This window comes from Poecile atricapillus, chromosome Z (genome assembly GCF_030490865.1).
Source record: "Poecile atricapillus isolate bPoeAtr1 chromosome Z, bPoeAtr1.hap1, whole genome shotgun sequence".
In the NCBI taxonomy this organism is placed as follows: Eukaryota; Metazoa; Chordata; class Aves; order Passeriformes; family Paridae; genus Poecile; species Poecile atricapillus.
The window spans coordinates 36,653,650-36,677,709 of NC_081289.1; the positions used below are offsets into that span (position 1 = coordinate 36,653,650).

Consider the following 24,060-nt stretch of genomic DNA (forward strand, 5'->3'; position numbering starts at 1 on the left):
ACCACGAGATTACACCAAAAACTTTGTATGTTAAAACCACACTGAGAATTGCACTGAGTACTTGCATGTTCATAGCTGGAGAGTATTACTGCATGTTTCTGATGGAGGAAGCTCAAATGAATACATACCTACTTAAACAGAAAGGTAAATGCAAATTATTCATCTGTAACTTGAGGAAATGAAAGGCACAATTAAAACCAAAATCATTAGCTAAATTTAGCTTCTTGTTCTCATAGTATTACAGTCATCTTATTTTTATATTATATATATAGTAATATATATTTGAAAATAATCTTGAAGCATCTGTTCTCTGTAAAAAAGCTGGGTCTAAACATCACATTCGCACTTCACTGGTCTGTCTTTTGCACACGTGAGTCACACACATACACTTCAGGGACAACTACTTTTTCTCTGGTTTTTTCTCCTCTGTAGAACTCTAATATCAACAGCACAGGTGCAATATATGCCACCCAGTATATCATCCCCATTAACACTGACTTCATTTTGATTCCAAGATGTTAATTATTCACAGAGACCAAGATAAATATAAACTCTCTCAATTCAGATTCTGATGTCAACCATAGTGGATTTCTCTATGCCTTTAAACTGACGTATATTTTTCATATCAGAATTACTTTTTCAGTAATTTTTCATGGTAAACATATTTACTGTACTACCTGTAGGAACAGTTTTTCGTTACTTTTCTTTGTGGGTTATTTTTTCAGAAGCCAGTGCAGAGAAAAAGTCCTAATCCAGCATTTAAGAGATTGGCATTTTCAATATCTTTCATCATATTTTTCCATTATTTGTCAAAATAATTGTTGGTAATTTGTTCTTTATGCAGTTTTCATAAGAAATGTGTGATATAAATCAAGCTCTAAAGGTTTTTAGCTATACATATGTACATATTCCTTATAGTTTAATTGATATGAGTAATTTTCAGTATTTATGGACTTTCACACAAGGCTTGAAATATTTTTTGTAGTGTTGATACAGTTCCATGTTGTTAGACATCAAGTATTCTATAGAAAGAGTAAAACTTAAGAAGTTTCATATTCAAACACAATTCAAAAGGAGACGCCAAAGAGAAAATATTTCCTTTTTACTTTTCAGGCTGCATGGTGCTTCAGTAGAATACCTGAACTGAATATGGAGATTGTTTCTCATTTTGATGCTTTGCCGCTATCTGCATTAATCCCAAAATAAAAATGGATTAGAAGTTAAACCACAGAAATATTTTCCTGGGGAATTCCTGTAACTATATTCCTACTTACTTATTCCTATATTCCTTACTATATTCCTATTTCTGTGTTTAAATTAAATAGATATAAAACTACATTTATTAGTAGCTTATCCCTTCAAAATCTGATGGAATTGAAAGACTTAAAAGGTTACAAAAGGAGGGTGTCTGGGAAATAAATTGTTATTGAATGCAAAAATCTAAATCTGTGTCATTTTGTTCTAAACATAAGAGGGTTAAGTATTCTGCCAGTAGCAATGTTCAATTAAAAATGGCTTATATCCCATAGTTCTATTATTATATTCTGTCTGTTTGACTTAATTCCACAATAAAATTGTTCTGTTAAAAAATTCTTGTAACAACATATGGGCAGGTTTTTATGTTAGTCAAGCAGATGCACACAGAATCCTGATATGTACTTAAGGAGATACCCTTTTAACAATATAAAGACTTAACCTATATTTACAGCTGGGATTTGCATGAGAGTCTATTCAGTGAGGTATTAGAGGCCACTATCATGCTGCATATGCAAGTTTTTTAAGGGTATATTCAAATAAAAACTGAAATCATCAGGATGAAGATTATGTCAAAAATAGCCTTTGCTTTAAAGTTTGTATATATATTTTTATATGTGTGTGTGTGCGTGTGTGTGTGTGTGCGTGTGTGCGTGTGTGTATAAAAACCTAAATCAAACACAGGCTGTGAACAAGTAGAACTAAATGTGTTTTCTGACTAATTCAGCACACTGCCAGCTGTCAAAAAGCCTTTAGTCTGAAGTATTTTTCCTAGTACTACACTAACAAAAAATCTAAATAAGGGGTGGTGTGGTTTATAAAAGTGGCTGAGATACCTACACATCTGGCAGCATAAAGCTGTCAAACAAGCATTCGTGAGGCACGTGAGAAGGGGACACAAAGGTGGTCACAGAACGTTGCCTCTCCTGGACGTGAACCTTAAACGTTCCTAAGGGCCCCAGCCCTTAGGTTTGGTTGTGCTGTGCTACATGTTGGACACAGAGTGTGCAGCCAGAAGTGTAAGCAAGCCAGGTTAGGCAGTTTATTGTGGGTTAGTTCACACCAAGTCCTTAGGAAAGGCAGGAGGCAGTAAGAGCAGCATAACAGGAGGTGGGCAGGGAACGCTGCCTGTCAGGCCACTGGTAAATGACTTTCAAGGCTGCAAGAGAACACAAAGTGGAAGTAGTAGCAATTCATAAGGGCTGTGAATCTAAGTGGGAGACTTCTCAGGAGTTTAAATTATCCCTGGGCAAAATGATTTACAGTATTTGAGGAAAAGTGACAAAAGAGCAACTATCCCTTCTCCATGTGAGAAAAAAAAAAAATCACCATTGTGATTATTGCTCTCTGTTTCTGTATATAAATCCGGTGCAGAGAAATTCTGGGTATCATATTTTGGGATTGATTTATAAAATAAAGTAGAATGCAAGATTTAGATTGGATTACTTATGACTTTTTATTTTAGATTGAGTTCCTCTGAGCATTATGTGAGCCCAGAGAAGGTACAGGATATGACAGACATAGCAAAGGCATAAGATATATAATGGAGTAGATATTTTTATTCATGTACTTGAGAAATTGAGAAGCACTCCTAGAACCATTGCCTCTTACAATGTTTGGTTTTGTTTGGTTGGTTAGGCTTTGAATTTTGTAAAAATCATTGTGGTTTGTGCTGTGAAGTAAAATGAAACCATCCAGTCTGTATTTTAAGGCTTACCCTAACTGTGCAAAGGCTGCAGTTCAATACATTTTAATTTTCAGTGTCAGAAACAGCTGTCTCCCATCTGAACACCTATACAAAGGACTCTTCCTCCTTTTCCCTGTGTCCAAACTCAATATTCAACCTTGCAGTTGTTTAACTCCTGCAGACACAGAGAAGTGAAGCTGTCTGTGATGGGTGGCTGGCCAGCAGTAATCAGCCCTGTCAAAAAATGCTGCCTGCTGCTCTGCTTCTGCCTCATGATTTTACAGATCCCTAATCTGCAGGATCCCTCTTAATCCATCCCTGATGGCTTTAATTTTTAAGGTTTTATTATAAGGTTATATCTCATGTGAGGACCTTGAACTAACTATAATATTTACAAAGAATATTTTTACACTTTCATCACTGTGACTTACAACATTTGTTCTCTTCAGAAATATTGCACCTCTTGTTAACATTGGGACTGCTTGGGGCTCTATATAGTGTATACACTCTTCAATATTGGTGATACTACTGAAAAAGTCTCATTAAGCATGAGGTCCCACTGTTCCAGGCAAGGTAGAAATGTAATCCTGACTACAAAGAGTGCACGGTGTAAAAATCTGGCACATCAAATTAAGGGAAGGATGGAACAGAGGTGGAAACATAAGAGAGTACATTATTGTGTAAGACATGTAATGCTTATTGTAGTTGGAAGAAATGGTTGGAACTTCCAGGCTTTTAAGGCATTTTACATGTTTCACAATTGAGTTTATCATCAGTGGATGTCTCTTGTTTCTAGAACTGTAATTTATACTCTGAACTCTCAATATTCAAAATTAATTTAGGAAATAAAAGATCCTAATAGGCAGCAGTGACAGCAATGTGTCATTCGGAAAATAAAGAACAATTAAAGATTTGAATACTCAAAACCATAACAAAACATGAGCAGGTGAAAATATGACACTTCATTCCCCTTTCAAGCTGTAAGTAGATTTTTCATGCAAGTTTTTTCATATAGTGTCAGGAAATGACATAGAAGAAAGAACACATACAAGTTCCTGAATATCACAAAGGGCTAATTGATTTTTTATTTTTTTTTTTTTTTTTTTAGTAGTAGTAGCAGTATTAGTATTTCACTTTTAAGGAAGGGATTTAGTTGTTTTAAACCAGCCCATTCTCCTAAGTGTGGTTTCAGAATGCTGGTGCACCAAGTACAGCAAAGTATCCTTGTATCTTTGGAGAATTATAAGATCCAAATGTAATATGGTTTGTTTTTTTTTTTTTATCATCACTTCATGCTTTGGTGCTTTTGGTGGTCTATAAATGATTGTGTGTTAACTCCACAAAATGGAGTTAATTAATTAATTAATTAATTAATTAATTAAGAGCTATTGGTTACAGCTCTTGGGGTAACAGAACTCTATTTTTTCTCTCTTAAAAAAAGTGAGGGGAGTTTGCAGTAATGCTGATTGTTCTGACAACAAGATATTTATCTGTTAAATAATCTTGAGCACTAAAAGACTATGAAATCAACCATTTGGAAGGTGTTTGTTAACAGCTTTTCCTGAAAGTAGCAGTACAGAATATATCTATTCTATATCCATTTAATGGCAATAATGTGTTGAGCAAAAGTGATTCTTTTAATGACCAAGATACCTTGTATAGTTCACAAAGATCTATTTTGGAAATTTTGGAGAAGCCTAACCATTGAAAGATTTTAAGGATATCTCTTGTGGTTTATGTTGCCCTAAAGATGGAAATCAGGTTTCAGAATGCATTTTTGAGTAACCTGAAATGGTACTCATCAAAAAGTAAAAGTTGCAGTTTGTTTGTCTCTTATGCTATCTCTATGATTGCAAATAGGTAAATATGTGAGGCAGGAGCTCTGATAATTCACAAATTCATTCATAATATTCCTGAAGTTAGTTAAGAGTTTGTTTTACTTCTCCAGAACATATGAACTTGCTTCTCCTGATCTTGAAAGTGAAAACTGAGTGAGCTTCATTCATGTTTTTCCATTATTTTGCACTTCTGTTGACACAGCAGACAAATCTGAAGGGAATACTTCAGTCATAAGCAACATGGTTTTGAGAAGTTGCAGTCTGCATCTTCTTTACTGAAGATCAAGTACTCAGATCACATACTTTGAATGAATTTATTTGACTGTCTTACCTGCCTTTTGAATTTAGCACTTTTAGAGAGGCTTTCTCATGTAGGTGGCATGGGTTTATTCTACACAGCATGCAAGTGTTTAGTGTCTGTGTTCCATATGACTTAAAATTCATCAGAACTGCCTAAAAGCAGTACATTCTTTTACTCTTCTGCCAGCTGTAGGGATTATTTATCTTCATCATTATATGCAAACAGAACATGAATTTGCGACGTTTATTGCAAATTATTGATATTTTTATTGAAATGGCATCTTTTTTCAACAAGCTTTACTTAAGGATCTCTGTCTACAGTTTTTTAAACACAAGTTTCTAATTTTTTTTTTTTAATTTTGAAGGCTATAATAAGAGTCAATTGAGTCATCCAAGATCTTAGAAACAACTATTAAGAGGTGTGAATCATTTCATCTTCTCTATTTGAGCCCCATGAATTTATACAGCTGACTGCAGTCCCAAGGAAGCTAACACTTCAGCATAGCATGGTGCAGAGCAATGCAGAAATCCCTGGTTTGTGTCCAAAATCAGGTTATTCTGTGGTTGTTCCTGGGTTAGTGTGTGCTTCTTTTTCGTAGGCGTCATCCACTGCTGGTACAGCTATGCTGCTTTCCCTTCTGGAGCAAGGTAATTCAGGATAAATTCAGGGATCTTCTGTAGCACAAGACAGCCATTCTCATGGCTGGCATATTTTGTTCAGTTTCTGTGTTTCATCAGTACAGTCTGGGCTGGGCTTCTTTTTAACTCTTTGCCTGCTTTTATGTATTTAAGGAATAAGTTATAAAAAGTACTTTCTATTCTGTGTGCAGCTCACACATGCACTGAGGGAGCAGGAGGCTCCAGATGAACACACAGAGATGTGTTCAGCCTGGATACCTAAGCAGCACCTGAAGCTTGGGGACTACTGGCACTGACTGTGGATTCATACCTTAACTGGTACATTCTATTGCCAGGCTACCTAATGATAAAACCAGATCAGAACTTAGCATTTTCCTGTCTAAAGCCTGCTGAGAAGTACTGCTATATATGAGTACTGTACTCTTGTTTTTCTGCTGTGAGAGTTAAAAAAATTTCATCATTGTGTAAACACTGTGAAAGAAAAATTAGTTATCCCATCTGCTTTCCTCTGACTAACATTTCTTCCATCACATGTTTAACACTAAGCCTCTCTGATGGAATTAAAAATAGATGGCTACAGAGGAGCCCACATCTATTAATTGACATTCAGTCTTTGGAACTTACAACCATAAAATCACTGGAGTAACAGACCCAACCAGGCTTTTATATGAGTGAGAACTGGTAAAGGCACTAGTTGCACTCTTTCTGTATTTTACCATTTTGGCAAAATTCTGTTGGGAAGTTCAAATATGAAGATAAACTGGAAAAGAGAAAAGGGTTAATTTTAATCCCTCACCAAAGTGAAAAGAAGGTTTCATTTTTTCTAAGGCTCTTACCAGCCCATCATTACAATATCTGATCACCTTGGAGTCCCTTTTACAGTGACAGTGAATAATAGATCTGTTTGGCAGCATTATACAGAAGTGGGAGAGGAAAACCATTCTATACTCTGAGCTTGTCACAGCCTAAAGGGTTATCTGCCTTGTGGGATCACAACTGTGGGCTCTTAGGACATGACGTGGAGGCTTTATCCTTTAAATCTTGACTTGAAGTCTTGTAGTAGAAATGCTTTTAGTAATTCAGACAGAAGTAAAAAAGAGATGGTCTTTCAGGGTCACAGTGGAGGACAGGAGATACACAGCTTTAATGCTTGAGTGATGACTAAACTTGCACTGGAATGCCACGCTTATTTTATTTATTTTATTTTATTTTTTTTAATTTTATTAGCAATTCAGTAGTTTCTAGCAGGATTTCAAGTGCATTGAAACTCCTGAACAGCAAATCCAAACTATGGACATAGTTCTATGATTCTATGGAACTGAAGAAGCTGCATAACCACATAAACTCGCTTAAACAAATTTGCATGTAAAATGTTTTATTTTCAGTTTTAATGAGATGATGGTTGAAACAGAGTATGTGTGCAAAACAAATTGACATGAAATCATGATTCCTTAAAATTCCTGTATTATTGTAGACACACTGAGACATATCTCACTATAAACTCTTGAACTACTCAGTATCACATAGGGTTGCAAAATGTATTGGATTTCTTTTTCCTTATAGATGCTTATCATTAAACCTATCATTTTATTTGAGACAGATGAATGAGTAAAACAATAAAGCTATTAAAATTGCATCAGAAGAGGGAGAACTGTTGACAAAATAGTCAATTCTTCTTTTAAGAAGACAATTCTTCTGTTAAGTATAGTTACATGACAATCATAGCTAAGACTATCAAAGGAATGCATGTATTGATCTAATGTATCTTTGTTCCACAACTAATGTCGTGTTAATGATCAAAACCACTACCCTTCTGACTCATATATTATTAACCATGTCTTCTGCCAGTGTTCCTTTGATGCACACAAGTACATAAGCCAAGGCATTGTCTGGAGAGTGTGTTAGTTAATACACATATGGTGAAATTCTTCATAGCTTTGCTTTTCCACTATTGTCAAAAAATAGTGTATTTAAAACATGACTTGTTCAATTTCAACATTAATTTGAAATATAAAATATTGACTAAATGTCATCGTTTTGGTAACCAACTCTTCCTGAGCTTATTTCCTGTGAATACTGCTGCAATTTTAAGTAATGTTTCAACTCAAAAAAGCTGTAGTGTCCAATTTTAATTAATGTCATGAACACTCACCAAAATGAAACCAACAAATAAATGGAATAACGTCAGCAAGTAATCATAATCTCAAGAAAGATGGAAGGAAGGAGGGAGGGAGGGAGGGAGGGAGGGAGGGAGGGAGGAGGTGGAGGAGGGAGGGAGGGGTGGGAGGGAGGGAGGGAGGAGGGGAGGGAGGGAGGGGGGAGGGGTGGGAGGGAGGGAGGGAGGGAGGAGGGAGGGTGGGGAGGGAGAGGGAGGGAGGGAGGAGGGGAAAGGAAAAAAGGGACAGGAAAGGACAGGAAGGGAAGGGAAGGGAAGGGAAGGGAAAGGGAAGGAGGAAGGGAAGGGAAGGGAAGGGAAGGGAAGGGAAGGGAAGGGAAGGGAAGGGAAGGGAAGGAAGGGAAGGGAAGGAAGGGAAGGGAAGGGAAGGGAAGGGAAGGGAAGGGAAGGAAGGGAAGGGAAGGGAAGGAAGGGAAGGGGAAGGAAGGGAAGGGAAGGGAGGGAAGGGAAGGGAAGGGAAGGGGAAGGGAAGGGAAGGAAGGGAAGGGAAGGGAAGGGAAGGGAAGGGAAGGGAAGGGGAAGGGAAGGGAAGGGAAGAAGGGAAAGGAAGGATGGAAAGGAAAGGAAGGAAGAAGGAGGAAAGGAAAGGAAAGGAAAGGATGGAAAGGAAAGGAAAGGAAAAGGGAAAGGAAAGGATTAGAAAGGGGAAAGGAAAGGAAGGAAGGAAAGGAAAGGAAAGGAAGGAAGGAAAGGAAAGGAAAGGGAAAGGAAAGGAAGGAAGAAAGGAAAAGGAAAGGAAAGGAAAGGGAAAGGAAAGGAAAGGAAAAGGAAAGGAAAGGAAAGGAAGAAAGGAAAGGAAAAGGAAAGGAAAGGAAAGGGAAAGGAAGGAAAGGATTCACAGTGCATCCTAACAGAACACTTCATCATATCCATAACAATGATAATGATTAGAGAAGTAGATCTTGGAATCAGTGAAGTAACTGCTAACTCAAGATAGTTTTTTAGTTGCAAGAGACATTTCATTGCACTGCACCCCTTCCTGTTGATACCAGTAAGATTAATTTCAAAAAGTCAGGGTCTTCAGGCTTATAGAGAACTGTCACCCTTGGATATATTTTTTCAAATTTAGAGGCAACTTGCCAGGGAAACATTTGCATTTGCATATTCAAAATTAGAAATGTGACTGTCCCCTTGGCACTTCTGGCTTTCCACTTTTGGGAAACACCATATCATGGGTTTCCCCAAGATGTGGGTCTTGGCAGCTGTGCATCCATTGCAAACAGAAAACTGGAAGAGAATTGTCTCTGTTTCCCTTCCTCCCTCCCCCCCTACCAAGTACAAGAGCTTGTTTTCACTGCTTATAAGATACTCCTTTTAAGGACATTTCCCATGAGTTTGCTTACCAGGGCGACTATTTAGGCACACTGTTAACTGCTGGTGTGTGCAAGCTGATGCATACCCTAGTTTAGATCACAGTGAAATAAAAACTTTATTGAATCATTTCAAGTTGTAGGAAGTTGAATTACATTCTGTTTTCCAGAGGCTAGTAGCTGGTAGCCAATCTGCGATATCTCTTTTGGTGAATTTACTGTCATCTGCATTTTTGCAATTGTAGCTGCTTCTGGAAGTTTCTTAATACCTACGAGACATATTTTCTTTTGTGATTTCTGTGGAATTGTGATGTTGCAGGTTACAATAAAATTAGTTTTTTAATTTTATTGGTGTCTGAAATGCTGAAAATCTTGGTGGAAGGATTTATTATTGAGAGGAATTGGGGTGGTGAGGGGGTGGTTGAGTGTTTCCAAGCTGGAATAAATTTGCTATAGTTAAAACCTGTAACATATTCCTTACACACTTCAAGAAAAATATTGCTGTCACTGGTGCTTTGGAGAAGGTCGAGACATTCTCATGGTGTCTGAATGTATTCTTTATGAATAGTTAGCAATTCATTTTTATTTTGGAATGGAAACTCACTAAGCCTCCTTCTGTCAGAGATGTGGTGGGTCTCCAGCACAGGAAGGACACTGACTTGTTGGAGTAAGTTCAGGGGAGGCTACCAAGATGGTTAGGGGAGTGCAGCACCTCTCCTATGCTGAAAGGCTAAAATAATTGGGATTCTTCGGGCTGGAGAAGAGAAGGCCTTGGGGTAACCTAATTGCAGCCTTCCAGTACCTGAAGGGAACCTACGGGAAAGATAGAGTGTGACTTACAAGAGCACGTACAGGAAAGGACAAGGGGAAATGGCTTCAAACTGAAAGAGAGTAGGTTTAGATTAGATATTAGGAAGAAATTATTTCCTGTGAGGGTGGTTAGGCACTGGAACAGATTGCACAGAGAATTTGTAGACGCCTCCTTCCTGGAAGTGTTGAAGGCCAGATTGGATGGAGTCCTGAGCAACATGGTACATTGGAAGGTGTCCTTGCCCATTGAGGTATGTTGAAACTAGATGATCTTTAAAGTCCTTTCCAACCCAAGCCATTACATGGTTCTATGATCTTCAGCACTAACCAGAAAATCCACTGTAATTAGCACCTGCTAAAGTTTTCCTTCCCCATGCTTACCAGTGAGTAGTGATGGTGCTACAATCGTGAGGAAACAGCTTTTTGAAACAAAGTATTGTGTTTTGCCAAAAAAATGCAATTAAATACGAAAATGCCTTGTCTATACTTGTCATTCCTTAGGAAGCAACGCTGGTGGTTTTTTGGCTAAGAGAGAGGTCCATACTACATTTAAGCCATCTAATTTTAGGTAATCCACTCAGATATTGAATCGCCTTAGAAGCAACCTGTTTTTCTCCCTCAAGGGTCAGGAATCTTGAGCTCTTCAAGTACTTTGAATTACATTTAAGTTAGATAAGGTGTACAAATCATTCAATTTCAACTTTCTTGGTACAGATTCTCTATCATAGTGGGTAGTTACTATCTTCTCTGAAGGTCTGGTCTTTCAACTGAGCAGGATTCTTTGATGTGCCCTTTCTCAACTATTAGGAAGTTCTCCCTAGTAACAAAGCTAAGATCTTCATTAAATCATGATAGCTGGCTGTGTGTTTTATAGGGATTCTTTTGGGCACTTGTAGGAGTTTTTATTCTGGTTTCTTATTCTTGTAGTTCTATTACTTCTCCTAATCCATATCTCACAGCAAGAAATGAGTAAGTACTCTGGTGATTTTTGGCTAGTGCTAAAGCCACCACAACCTACTAGCTCATATCCTTCTCCCTTTCTCGCTATGTTTTATGAACACGTTATAAATTATAAAAGTAATACTTGAAGGACACATAGCGTACAAATCATATGACAGGTTTTTACACTTGCCGACTTTTGACTGATGGTAAGAGATAAAATTTTGATTTTTAAAAAATAAACATTCGAAAGCTGTATTTTTGAGGCCCCAGATAATGTCAAACAATTCTATTTTTTATTAAAATTACAAAATTTTATTAGTAGTGTTGCCAGACCTTCATCGTTTAAATTTGGATTTTTACACTAATCAACAAAATACCTCTGTTTTGCAAACTAGGTCCTGTGGTTTTTATATATGCATTTCTCTATATTTGCAGTTCGATGTACTCAATAAAGATTGCTTTTGTCTGGATCTGGAGTCTTTCATGTTGGTGTAGAGATGAGAGAGAAAAAAATATGGCCAATACTTATCCAGTGATGTTTTGATGTTAATTCTTTGGCTGCTTAAATAACTGTTGCCAGAGTAGTATCTTATTCTTTTTATTGCATTCTTTTCATAGTAGTCAGTGAAGTCTGTGGTCTTGAATTTAGTATTTTAGGCTGTGCTGTTGTCTCAGTTTTATATGAACATAATCATTATTGTTACACTTGAAAATTGTGTTCTTGGCTAGATAAATTATCTGTATGCAGAGTAGCAAGATTGTAGGTGTCAGGAAAGCCTTTCTTTCCTGGACCACTCCTTGGTCCCTGCTGCAGCATCAGGGACTAGTAGCAGCATAGCAAAGAAAACGGGGGTCATGGATGTACCCAGCTGTCTCACTCATTTTCCTCAAATTGTCTGGTATACTCAACTTCAAGCATCTTTATCATTATCTTCAACAGATTTTCAACATCAATTTCTGTTTATTTCTATTGAAAAGATGCAGCTCTTCCAACATACTCTGTGAGGAAATTTGGTCTGATTTATGCTTCAAGTAGCTGCAGGGAATGTTGCATATGGAGAGAATAAACAAAACAAAACAAAACAAAAGTTCCCAAAGCTTATTTTCTTCTTGGAGCATTTTAAATTCAGGTTTTCAGTCAGTGCAGTATTGAGTTTTAAACCAGTGTCAAAAGTGACAGTTTAAAACAGCTTAAAAAAGTTCTTGAGGATAAACATGCTGGTTTAATCCATAAAGACAAATAGTCCTGTCTGTTTTTTTCACTTGCAAAGTTTTATGTTTAATTTAAATCAAAATTGTTTCAGTTCTTCCCTTTAAAATTAGAATTTCATTTCATTTTTGAATGTACTCTTAATACTGTTTCTCATGAAAGTTTTTATGGAAAAACTGGCTTGTCTACCTCTCAAACTTAGGCAACTTGTCAAATGTAGAAATTTGCATTTGAACTGTTTACTGGAGAGGAATAACCAGTGTTACGTTCATTTCATGCTAAGATAGTTTTGAGGAATACATTCAGCGCAGGTATATCTGTGTGCAGGTTCAGTGCCTGGGGACGGAAACTCAGAGACAAAGCAGGAACCCACAACCCCCAGACTTTGCCCTGCTTGGACTGTGAGGGTATAAAGTCACAGCACAGCACAGGATCCTTAGCTTGGGGTTTCTCCTCAGAGGCACCAGGTCAAAAAGCTTTTCTATTGTTTAGTTATTGCAACAACTTTAAATTATTTACAGGATTCAGACATGGTTTCCCTGCCCTGTTGCGGTGCAAAAAGGTGAAACTATAGCTAAGGTCTAATGCAAATAATAGTTTTCAATCCCATAGATACAGTAATTTTCAGATTCTTCCAGGAGACAGTAAAAAAAGAGGCTTCTGGTTCAGGCTCTTCCTCACCTACAGCTTCTTATTTATTTTGTATGTAAGTGCTTCTACTCCTCTCCACTGATATCCTCCACCTTTGGTCTGTCTTTCCAAGGTGTAGTTTTGCTGCCTGCATCTTCCACTGTTCATTTTCCAAATGACATTAATGTGAAGCTGAACTGATTTCTGACATCTGGCTCTCGCCCAAAGCATTATGAACAGACAAGAAAAAGACCAAAATCTTGTTAATTTGTGGTTTTTGCTGCTTGCCAGTATCATAATCACTCTCAGTTCCTGAAACTGTGTATGTGTAAATCATAAGTGGATCACTGCACTGCTGTTTGGTATTTGGGTGTCTTTTGGTATCTCAAAAAACTGGGAAGAAGATATTTAAATGCAAAGAAAAATACTGTACCTGAAATTTGTGATTTAGGCTTCTATACTCCCATGGAAAAGTATATGAAGCAAAAGCAGCAGAGTGCTTGGAAACACTCCACATTTATCCCAGCATGTTCATAAAAGAAATATTCTCAGAGCTATACTTGCACAGTGCCTAGCAAAGCTAATGGCAAGTTATACTATAGATTATTTTAAATAATAATTTCTTTAAGTCAGCAGGATTTTATGTGATAGCCCTGACCTAGTCAGGACCTGCGAAGTTCTGAACAGTGAGATGGATTGCTTGGAAGCTGATCCAACAGAGTAGCATTAAATCCCCTAGGAATTACCACTATCTATGCCTGTCCCACTTGTATCTTCAAAAGCAAGCTGAATTTTTGCAGCAATGTCTTATCTAGAAGAATAAACACTTATAAGAAAAAAAAAATAAAACTACAAACAGTTCAACAAAAATGCTTTGCAGACTGCAGATGTCTATGAATCTGTACACATTTTTCTCTGAGGGGACAGACTATGAAAAAACTGTGTGTTAACAGTGTTAGCCGTATTTGTTGGGCTTGTAGAATGAGGTTATAGTTACAAATGAGGTAAGAGTTGCTTTGTTTTGTTTGCTCCCAGTCATACAGAATATCTGTGTTCCAGACTCCTCCAGAGCCCAGGCAGAGCAGAATGGCTCTCAGGGGCTGCACTCACCCAAGGGCACATTTCCTTCTCCTCACTCTGCTTCCAGGTGATCAGAGGGCAAACTGTCCCTCTGGAGGAAACTGGATGTGCTGGCACATGGCTTCAGCAAAATGAGGGAAATATGCATTACTGCAAAATAAATTATTCACTGTCTTGGTTTTTTTTCCTTATGTAGAAATCTGAGGAGTGAAACAGGAACAGATTTTGAATAGGCTTCACCTGGCCTTTATGGGGCAATGAAAGTTGTATGAGGCTGTAGAGAATTTTTTAGGCATGGTTTTGGTTTTGCTGTCTGCTGTGGTCATACAGTAAGAATGAGACAGGAGGACACAAAGTTTTCAAATGAGAGCAAGTATGATTCACTGTGTTTTGAATGTGTTTCCAGAATTTTGACTTTGTTTTGTCTTTAGCAAAACTCTGATAGTCCCTGTGATCCTTGTCCTGTTTTTGAGATTTCTCTCTCTCACAAGATCTGTGAGGTTTCTGAGACATGTAAAGGCTCTCAGGTGTGCTCAAGTTCCCTCTAACCTGGATCTCAGCAGGTCTGTTCCCCAAGGACCATGCACACAGTTTAGCATCAGTCTTAACACACCTTCCTAAACCCTACTTGTCTTTTTGCAGGGCAGTACGTACATGTGTGTGCACTGCTGCCTCTTCCTTCCTCACCATTAAGTTGCCATTCCTAAGGAGGTTCAGATTAGATATTAGAAGAATTTTTTTTCACTGAAAGAGAGGTTGAGCATTGGAATAAGTTGCCCAGGAAGGGGATGGAATCAATGTCTCTGGAAGCACTCAAGAAGAGGCGTCTGGATGTGGCCTTTGGGGTGATTATGGTGGTGATGGGCTGTTGATGGCCAGACCAGATGATCTTGAAGGTGTCTTTTAACCTTGATGACTCTGTGCTTCTGTGAAATGAGCATGTCCTTTGTTTTCAGCACTTGTAATAAAAAAAACAACCAAACAACAAACTTGTAGACTGAAAAGACCTTATGTGGAGGAAATTCTGACCATTAGGAAGGAAAGGCAAGGCAATGTGTTTCGTTTTCAAGTAAGAAAATTCAGACAGTTTCTTTTTAGAGTCTTTTTATTAAGTAAATTTTTAATGGTGGAATACATGCCTGAATTATTCTGTACCTTGGTACAGCACAAAGCCATGATCTCGAGATGTTTTAATGGATATATTAACTCAAACTCTGCTTCTGTGATCTTCATTGCTCTGAATCTTCACTGTAATAAGTATCTCCTACAAGAATAGAGTAGATATTTTATAGTGTAAGTTTTTATTTTAACTGTGGTGACTTTATTGAAATATTTCTAAAGAGATTAATCAAAGAATAATTATAAAGTTCAGTTAGTTTGATACAGGTAAATAAATACATTTGAATCATATTTTCTCTTTAAAATGTTCACTTAATGAGGTATTAGTTTACCTTGTTCTGACATGCTGTGTCAATGCTATTATACAGACTGCAAGGTCTGTCTTCCTACATACTAGCTTTTAAGGAATAGATCTTGCCAAATTTTGCATGTAGATTTCACTGTGAAGTGATAGGAAGTACTCCGTAGTTCAGTGGGAGCACTCCCATGGACAAAGTGTGTACAGGTCAACATAAATTCCAGAGAGCTATGTTGATATAGATGGTTTATAGGTGGTTTTTGTTACTTCTTTTTGCCTTTTTTTTTTTTTTTCTGGAGACTATCATCATCAAACATACTTATTTATGCATAGTGTGTATGTACAGTTTGCTCCAAGGGAGACTTTTTTATTTCTGAGAGCAGGATTATGGTTATTTTCTAGTACATAGGTTCCACTTGTCAGAAATCTACATTATAGAATAAAAAAGAACTGGGAGAGATTCTGCCCTGGTTTATATTATTAATATAGAAACAAATTAAGTTCATTCAGTAAGTATCTTTGGATTTTTCAGCAGCTTTTGAGATTATAAAATCTGACTTTCTTATGTATTCCCTGTCCTTATTTTGGATGTGGCCTTGAAATTAGAGCTGTATTGCTTGTACCATAACTGAGTGCAGAATTTCCTGCTTTACCAGAGCATTGACTGGGGACTTATGAAGGTTTGAATTGTAATGATGTTAGTACTTAGGAAAATAAATTATTTTTCATGTGACCTGGATAGCAAGATCACATGTAAACCCAGTGTAATTAACTAGCTAAAAATGCAGTTGCTTCATGTTGTAGGGTTAGGAATAACAGTGTTGGAATTAATGAATTTTCCTACTCCTCATAGGCTAATTTAGGGAATTATGTAAAACTTCATTTAATTTTATTGCTCCCACAGAAACTTGAAATTATAGTCTCATATATCCTATATATATCATATATTGTCACTATTTCCATGTGGTTGTGAAAGGCAGGCCAGTTTGCTGCGTATGTGTGCAATTATTTGTGATTATTGTCTCACGTGGTCTTGGGAACTCCAAGAGGTGTAGCATGGCTGTGTGTGCACCTAGAGGGCATTTCGTAGGTGATGCATTTTCTGAAAATGTTTTCAGATGTGTCACAACCTCCCACAAGGCTCTTCCGTGTGGAAATCCAAAAGAAACATGAAAAGGAAACTGGAAACATTTCTGAGTCCACCATTAGGATACAGCTTGAGAATCTGTCCCCCTGGTTGTGGTTTACAGTAAATAGTAGCCAAAGTGCTCACCCCAAGAAAAACTATATGCATGTTCTAGAGATTCATTTCCAGAATTTTGTCTCCCTGTTAACCCTATTTTCTCCTCTGATAAACTTAAATTTTCTCCACTGTTAAATATTTTCTAAAGGAGAAAGCCCAAAGTGCAATAGAAAGTGTCATTAATATTAATTCTAATATGTTGTAATTACTAAGGCACGAAACACTAAGTCAATGCCATACCATTAGATGCATTCCTGAATGGAATAAATATTTTATCAACGTGCATGAATGGGAGTTGCTGCACTACTTACAATGCATAACTCTTTCATAGATTTTTGGACCTCAAATGATTGCCAGTAAAATCTTCACAACAATGTGGTGCATTTGCCTCAACATACATTGTTTGAAGAAAAACAATTTTAGAAGTAATGCACAGATTTTATACTTTTAATGGAATATTTTTCTTTCACTTTTCTTCCACTTGACACTTTGGATATGGAAGTCCAGTTGGATAGGAAATTACTATGGCTAAAAGGAAATAGCCTTACAGCATGCTAGTACCAGGGACCACTCATTTCCATCTATGTCAATTTTCCAATAGTAGGCCTGAAGGGTCAAAATACTGGACTTTAACCCCATCAGCTGCTAAAATTTAACATAATTAATTTTATAGCTTTTGTCACTAGGTCTTTCATCGCAGTTTTACAAGGGGAAAGAGGGGGAAAATTGTTTACAAGATAATTTGAAAAATTATGGTAAAGTTACTGAGAGAATATTGCGGTTAACAGTGATGAACAGCAAGAATAAATTAGTTAATAGAGCTCAGATGCAGCAGTCAAAAGTATACAGTAGATCTACCTTTTTAAACATCAGTGCAAAATTATCAGAAAAAATAATATGTCAGACATATGGAAATTAAAATATGCAAAATTTTGTGAATTATTTACACATTAATCCAGATGCATTTGTTTCAACATTTTTTAGTAGTTGTATATATATATATATAAAATGTATATATATATACACACAGATGTAATTTATGAACCATTGAACCATGATTAAATTGAAATGCACGAGACTGAATGAGTAAAATTTGTAATGTGTGTGTTTACTTGTGCTGAAGTATTGTTTATTTAAAACAGTGCCATGGTGATATAATGTGTACTGTGTTTTCCTTAATTCTGGAGCAACAGTGACGTTATAAATACATCTGAACATAATACATGAATTAACATGAAGTTGTTTTGCATGGAAATTATCTTTTCAAAAGTAGCTGCTCTGTATGAAGTGAAATATCTTTTAAGTAAAGAGAATAGCATTATAAAAATGTTTTCAAATATTTAAAGCTGTAAATCTAAAGAAGGGGAAACTGACAGAAACAAGTTAAGAACTTGTCAGCATACAGGGAGTTTTGCTTAAAATACAAAATTTAATTTCTTTTAAATATGATTGCATAATTCTTAAAAAAACTGAAATTTTAAAAGTCTTTCAAGTATTTAAAAATTGTTATAAATCAAAATGAGAGGATTATTGCAAGTATGTGATTTGAAGATAGATGGACATGGATACATGCCTGTGGCTTTTAAATATATTGGTAATGTGTACATTTTTGTTTACTGCAAAAGTAAGCTGTAATATACAGGCTTAACTTCCTCAAATTATATTAGTAAATTCACTGTAAAACATATCTTGCAATAAGGTGTGTTTTCCATATGTTAAAAATACTTGAATCCAAAAATAGCCTATTTTTTGCCTGCTTAAATACCAGGTTTACTCTATTGAGTTACTAAATAGTCACAGAAATAAAGCTTAGATCAATATTTACTTTGAGAAATGATTAAGCTCAACTATAATTAGCATGAACATTGTATGTATTGTTACATATGCTCTCAGCAGTGGAAAGAATTTGTTTAAAGCTTTAGTCTAGTACTGCTGGGTTTTTTACATCTGGAACCTTTGAAAATGTCTGCTGTTAATTTCTTCTGAAACAAATTTTGAAATCTGAAGAAATACTGCCTGGTGAGATTGTCTACTAGTCAAGGTCTGTCTAAAGAAAAATGTTATTTATTGGGCTCTGCAGAAATAAATTAGAAAGTGATAAAAAGGAAGAAAAATAACATTCAATGCTAAAATACATTCTTCAGAAGCTGAAGGCTTCCAGACTTTTTAATGCACATAGCTTCTTTCCTACTATTTTTATACTCTTATGATTGATGCAAGAAGGAAGTCTGAGAATGAAATAATTACCAATTTAATAGGTAAATTGGACCTAATAATATAATAGGTTTATTTATTTTGATGTTTTTCCATAAGATGTTTGAATATGGGGGAGAAGACACTGCTTTCTTCAAACCTCAAACAGGTAAAATTCTTGCTTTATGTAGAGACCTCAGGTACAAGTCAGCCATGGAGCTGTGATTATTTCTCCACAGCCATCAGACTGTTTGACAGTGCTTCAGAGACCACTTGAGTGAACACAGTGCAGAACACCAAAGTGATCTACTATTTGGTTGTTCTCAGTACTTCACAAGCCAGGAGATGTAACAATACTTTCAATTTCTTTATGTGAATTTCAGTTGAGCCACATCAGTGTTCTCTTTGATAAGCTTGTTTGAATGATCACATTCATCTGTTAGTATGGTGTAATTTAAATATACTGTAGTACTGTACAGAATTTTGTTCCATTCAGCAGAATCTCTGTTGCCCCCTTTTGCAGATGACGGTTGCTGCTGGTACGAGCATTGAGAATAACATTCAAAGGACCATATCCTGCCCTAATGTATGTTCAAAATATCTTGGTTTTTTGCGTAATTTAAATGTGAAGCCTCCTTATGTGAATTTGATATTTTGTTGCCCACAGAAGCTTGTGCATCTTGAGGTTACTTCACATTGTGTATTTCAGGGTCAATGAATATTGTACTACAAGTGAGGTCTCAGCCTATCAAAATTCTAAATAAAGATGATAATATATTCATAGTTCTTTCTGCATTTACCTTGCTTCCCAGCCAGCTCAATGCTCTTGTCAGTTGAAATCAGTAGAACAGCAATAGACAAAATGAGGAAAGCAATGAGAGGCTATATTTATTCTATTTAACCTTGTCCTAAATTGCATTTTGATATGAAGATGTGCAATAATAAATGTGGAAGGAAGGTAATTTCATTTTTCTTGTTTAGACAAATGTATACCATGACTTAAAATAGGAGGGAGGAGTTATTTTGCTTATGAAAGATAGAATTAGTGATATATCTGGTTAAGAAAATAAGCAAATTATCACTTGTAGTATAATAAATCATTTGTCTTTTTAGACTAAAACTATTTAGATAGTGGCAAGTCATTTGGCCAAAACTGAACTATTATACATTAATGGGAAAACATTAATGAAAATTGGGATTTACTCTTGAGAAAAGAATGTGGCTCTGAATTTTATAGAAGCTATCTTTTATCATGTAATGTGTTCACTAATTTATTTTTCAACTAAACATGATCATATTTATAGGGGAACTGGCAGACGGAATTCTGAATAAACATTTCCATCCCCTTAAGTTCTTTGAAGATACAACAAATAATCAAAGAGCAAGCACAATCCAGTTAAAGTAACTACTATCTAAAAGAGAAAATGCTGTGATTTAATTTTGGTAAAAAGTGAATTTGTCCTCCCCATCTGGGAAAATAATCTCAAGCCAGTCTTTTTTTCTGGAAAGTTTGTGCTCTTAAGGGAACACAGGAAATTCTTTACACTGCATTCTTAGAAGATACTGCATCTGACCATCTGAATCATTGTGGGTTTCTGCATACATTCCTGGAATAAATCAATATTATAAATTCTTGGCTATGATTTGTGCTGTTTGATTCAATTTTCAAACTTGTTTCTGTGCAAAGGAAAAACACTTCCTCAATACATAGTGTATGATTAATCTCCAATCTCTTCTGGATTTTCAACATGACTTTAACTTCTCCAGTGCAATTTTAGTATTCCAGTTTGCAAATTGTACCATTTTTAATGGAAGCTAGTAATGTAGACAGACAGTAGCTAGTAATATAGAAAGACAATAACATGGCAGAAATGATGAGCATGGAAAAACACAGTATTTCCAATATAGTTATAGAAGTCCATGCTGTTACTTCAAAATCATTTGAGATCTTTGAGTCTTTGAGCAATCTGGTCTAGTGGAAGGTACCGCTGCCTGTGGCAGGGGGCTGGAACTAGATGATCTTTAAGGTCCTTTCCAACCCCAAACATTTTATTATTCTAGGATTTTTGAATTTATAATTAATAATGACCAAAATTTCTGTTAGTTATAAAAGAATCCTGTTCAGAGATAGAATTTAATCTTTGTCAACATCTACGTGACATCCAAATGCACTTGAGCAAGAGCAAAAAGTGGAAATCTGCGCTCAGCCTTTCACCCAGCATCTCGCAGGGAGGACAGGAAGGCAAGTCAATTCTACTTTACAAGTACAAAATCAAGTAAATAATTTATTTTATTCCATTCAATGCCAACCCCCCAATTACCAGTTTGAACCATAGTTTTAACAGTGGGCATTAAGACTGTCAAATCTGCAGCTGAAATTGTTTCAATGCATGGTAAATTTTCAATTATTGTGCTACATTTTTCTGAAATGTTTCTTCTAATTACTGTGAATTGCACAACTTTGTATTTCTGCCTATTGAAAAAGGGATAACTACAGAGGATAGCCTCAAAACCATAAAATTTTCAATCAGTATATATTGCACTGGTTCACCATTTTAATTACGTGGCATTAATAATTAAGTTGTAATTAAGTATAAACCTCAGTTACTTAGTCAAAAAGGTACAATGCATTTCATTTGGCTTTTCTGGCTCTTAATCTCAGACCCAAAATATATTTCTAGAACTACTCACCTAGAAGTAGTGCTTGAAATGCTAAAACCATAAAGAAAACATAGAAGAGATTGTTCATGAGACATATATGCTAAAATATTAAAAAAGGCTTTCTTAAGCCTGAGTAACATTTCTTAATCTTATTAATAAAAACTGTAAGCAGGTTTTTAGATATAAAGGTTGTATAGTAGTAGTAGTAGATGCAGTAGTAGTAGTAGTCATTCTGCTTAATGGAAATACACTGCAAGGCTTGCAATAAAGATGAAGCTCAGGAAGAAACTGCTATATATTCAAAACTGAGAATTCAGATATCATGGTGGTTTTCAAGGTACAACTGTGTACAGGTTCCCACTTATTAAAAGTTCTAATTATTATTAGAATTATTAGAATTATTAGAATTTATTAAAAGTTCTAATCTGTATGCTGTTGCTCTGTGAAGTGTACACCTTCATAATTATAGACTTCAATTTACCTTTGTTTCCACATAAACTTTTTTCTATCTTTTACTATTACCAAGTGTTCATGCAGCAGAAGCATGAGGGAAGAAATGGAAGAAATATTATATACAATAATAAAATGCTTTGCAGATTATTCTCCTCTGTATTGTTTAGTAGGATATTAACTGCTAGGTTTGCCGTCTTTCATGCATGATATCCCAAATCACCAAATCATGATTCTATCTATCTATCTATCTATCTATCTATCTATCTATCTATCTATCTATCTATCTATCTATCTATCTATCTATCTATCTATCTGTGTTTTTGAACAGATTGGTCTTTAAACAACCACTCCAGTTGCTGTATACTTCATAAACACCATTCATTGCTTGATAGGACTATCAGAAAGTGTAAGCTTAAAGTACACACACATTATAAAGCGGCTGGATGAACATTACTGATGGCTGTAGGGTCACTTAGGGCAGTCTATCATACTGAGATATCTCAATGCCATTACAAGGTGACAGGAAGCAGTGCATAGACAGGACACTTTGTATGCAGATCCAGTTGCTGTGGCTGCCTGGCCCTGAGCTTCTGCAAAATTGCAGCACTAGTACTTCTTTTCTTCACAGCTCTTTAAGGTCCACAGTGAATATGTAAACAGCAAAATACAAAAGAAAATGGTGACAGATATTAAATGTGCTGTGTTTATTCATTCAAAACAGAACTCCAATCTGTGTTTTTGTAAAACAAAATTGAGCTATATAGTAAATGAAAACATACTTCACTGCATATAATTGAAAAGAAAACTATTTCATTTTAGTCAAGTGCGAACACAATGCATTTTGTTCTTGACCCATCATCCATAACACTCCTCTTTCATGGAAAAGCCACGTTTGTTTTGTCTAAACAGATATATACCTTCAGAAATTCTTTGAGCTAGTCAGTTTCAGAGTTTAAGTACTCTGAAATGCTAGGTCTTTTGAATTCCAGCACATCTGATTCAGACTGCTTTTTCAGGTAGGCACTTTTATTAATCACAAAGCTTAATGTGCTTAAGTTTTTAACATCATTTTTTCTTATTATTATTTTACGGCTTTAGCCAAGATGTAGAACATATCTATAGATATTTTATACAGGAAGTCTGTAGGAGAACAGCAATTTATTTATATTTTGTCAAATTCAGCAGTTATGCAGCATCTTATAAAATTGCTGGTTTTCATTCATCAGCAATCTTAGTTCTTCACACTATTTCAAAAGGTATTTTGGGAGGGTAACAGTAAGGAGGGGGCAGAGGGTAAAAGCTTTGGTAATATACAGGTGCCTTAAATTATCAGCATATTTATTTTCCTCCTATATGAAATCAAAACTGTACTTTCAAGTTTTTTTTAATCAAAGATTAAATCCTGCTTTTTTCATTTGTTCATTTGAATAAGCTGAGCATGTATTTTCCTTAAATTGAAACCAAATGGCTTTATTATGAAGCAGAGATAATTTTTTTTCTCTGTTGGAAACATTTCTGAGATCAAGAGGAAAGAGTACTCCAGAACTGCTACAGAGAGGAAGAAAAAAGTCAGAAGCCAAAACATAATTACAGGTGTCCAACCTTTCTCAGGTTGTTGTGAAAGCACCTTGAGCTTTCAGATCAGCTACTTCAGCTCATTTTCTACTTTTACAGAAATCAGGCATTTACCAAACAGTGACTTACCACTTGAAGCTAGAAACCCATTTTATGTGATCACCTGACACTTTCAAGTCTCAGACCCTCTCGACATGTAGATGTCTTACTTATGTCCATGGAAGGAAAAAAAAATTGCAGGGAGGTTTCTTTTCTCAAGATTTTCACAAACTACGTAGTTTAAAGTGTTCAGGAGTTACTTCATTCACAAATAAACTTGTAAAAAGAAAAGCATGTTTGATTTCTTCTCAGTGACTGTGCAGCTGTGTATTTTCAGCATGACACTAGTCTTTGGCCCTCACCTCTCACTTTCCTACCACAGGGCCAGCAAATCTCAAATCTGTGCAGCCCAGCATTTTTGCCTCTGCTTCAGATCTCGGGACAGGCAACAAGCTGGCAGATCTGCTGCTGGGCCAGCTGTGCCAAGTGTGTTAACTCAGGAGGCAGAAAGAGATAGCAGCAATGCCTTGCAACTGGGGACATGGATCACTGGCAAGCATACGCCTTGGCAGCAGTGGGGTGTCCTCAGCCTTGAGGCATGTG

At 36.1% G+C, this 24,060-nt stretch overlaps 1 protein-coding gene across 3 annotated transcripts in view; it reads left to right on the top strand.

Annotated features, from left to right (window-relative positions):
- Nucleotides 1–24,060, top strand: part of LOC131573468 (liprin-alpha-2-like) — a 281,397-nt gene that overhangs the window by 125,768 nt on the left and 131,569 nt on the right. Inside the window, exon 3 of one of the 3 annotated variants that reach the window (XM_058827455.1) lies at nucleotides 19,253–19,315. The exons of the other annotated variants lie outside the window; for them this stretch is intronic. Coding sequence (XP_058683438.1) covers nucleotides 19,253–19,315 — 63 coding nt within the window. The remainder of the gene's footprint in view (nucleotides 1–19,252; nucleotides 19,316–24,060) is intronic. 3 annotated transcript variants of the gene reach the window in all.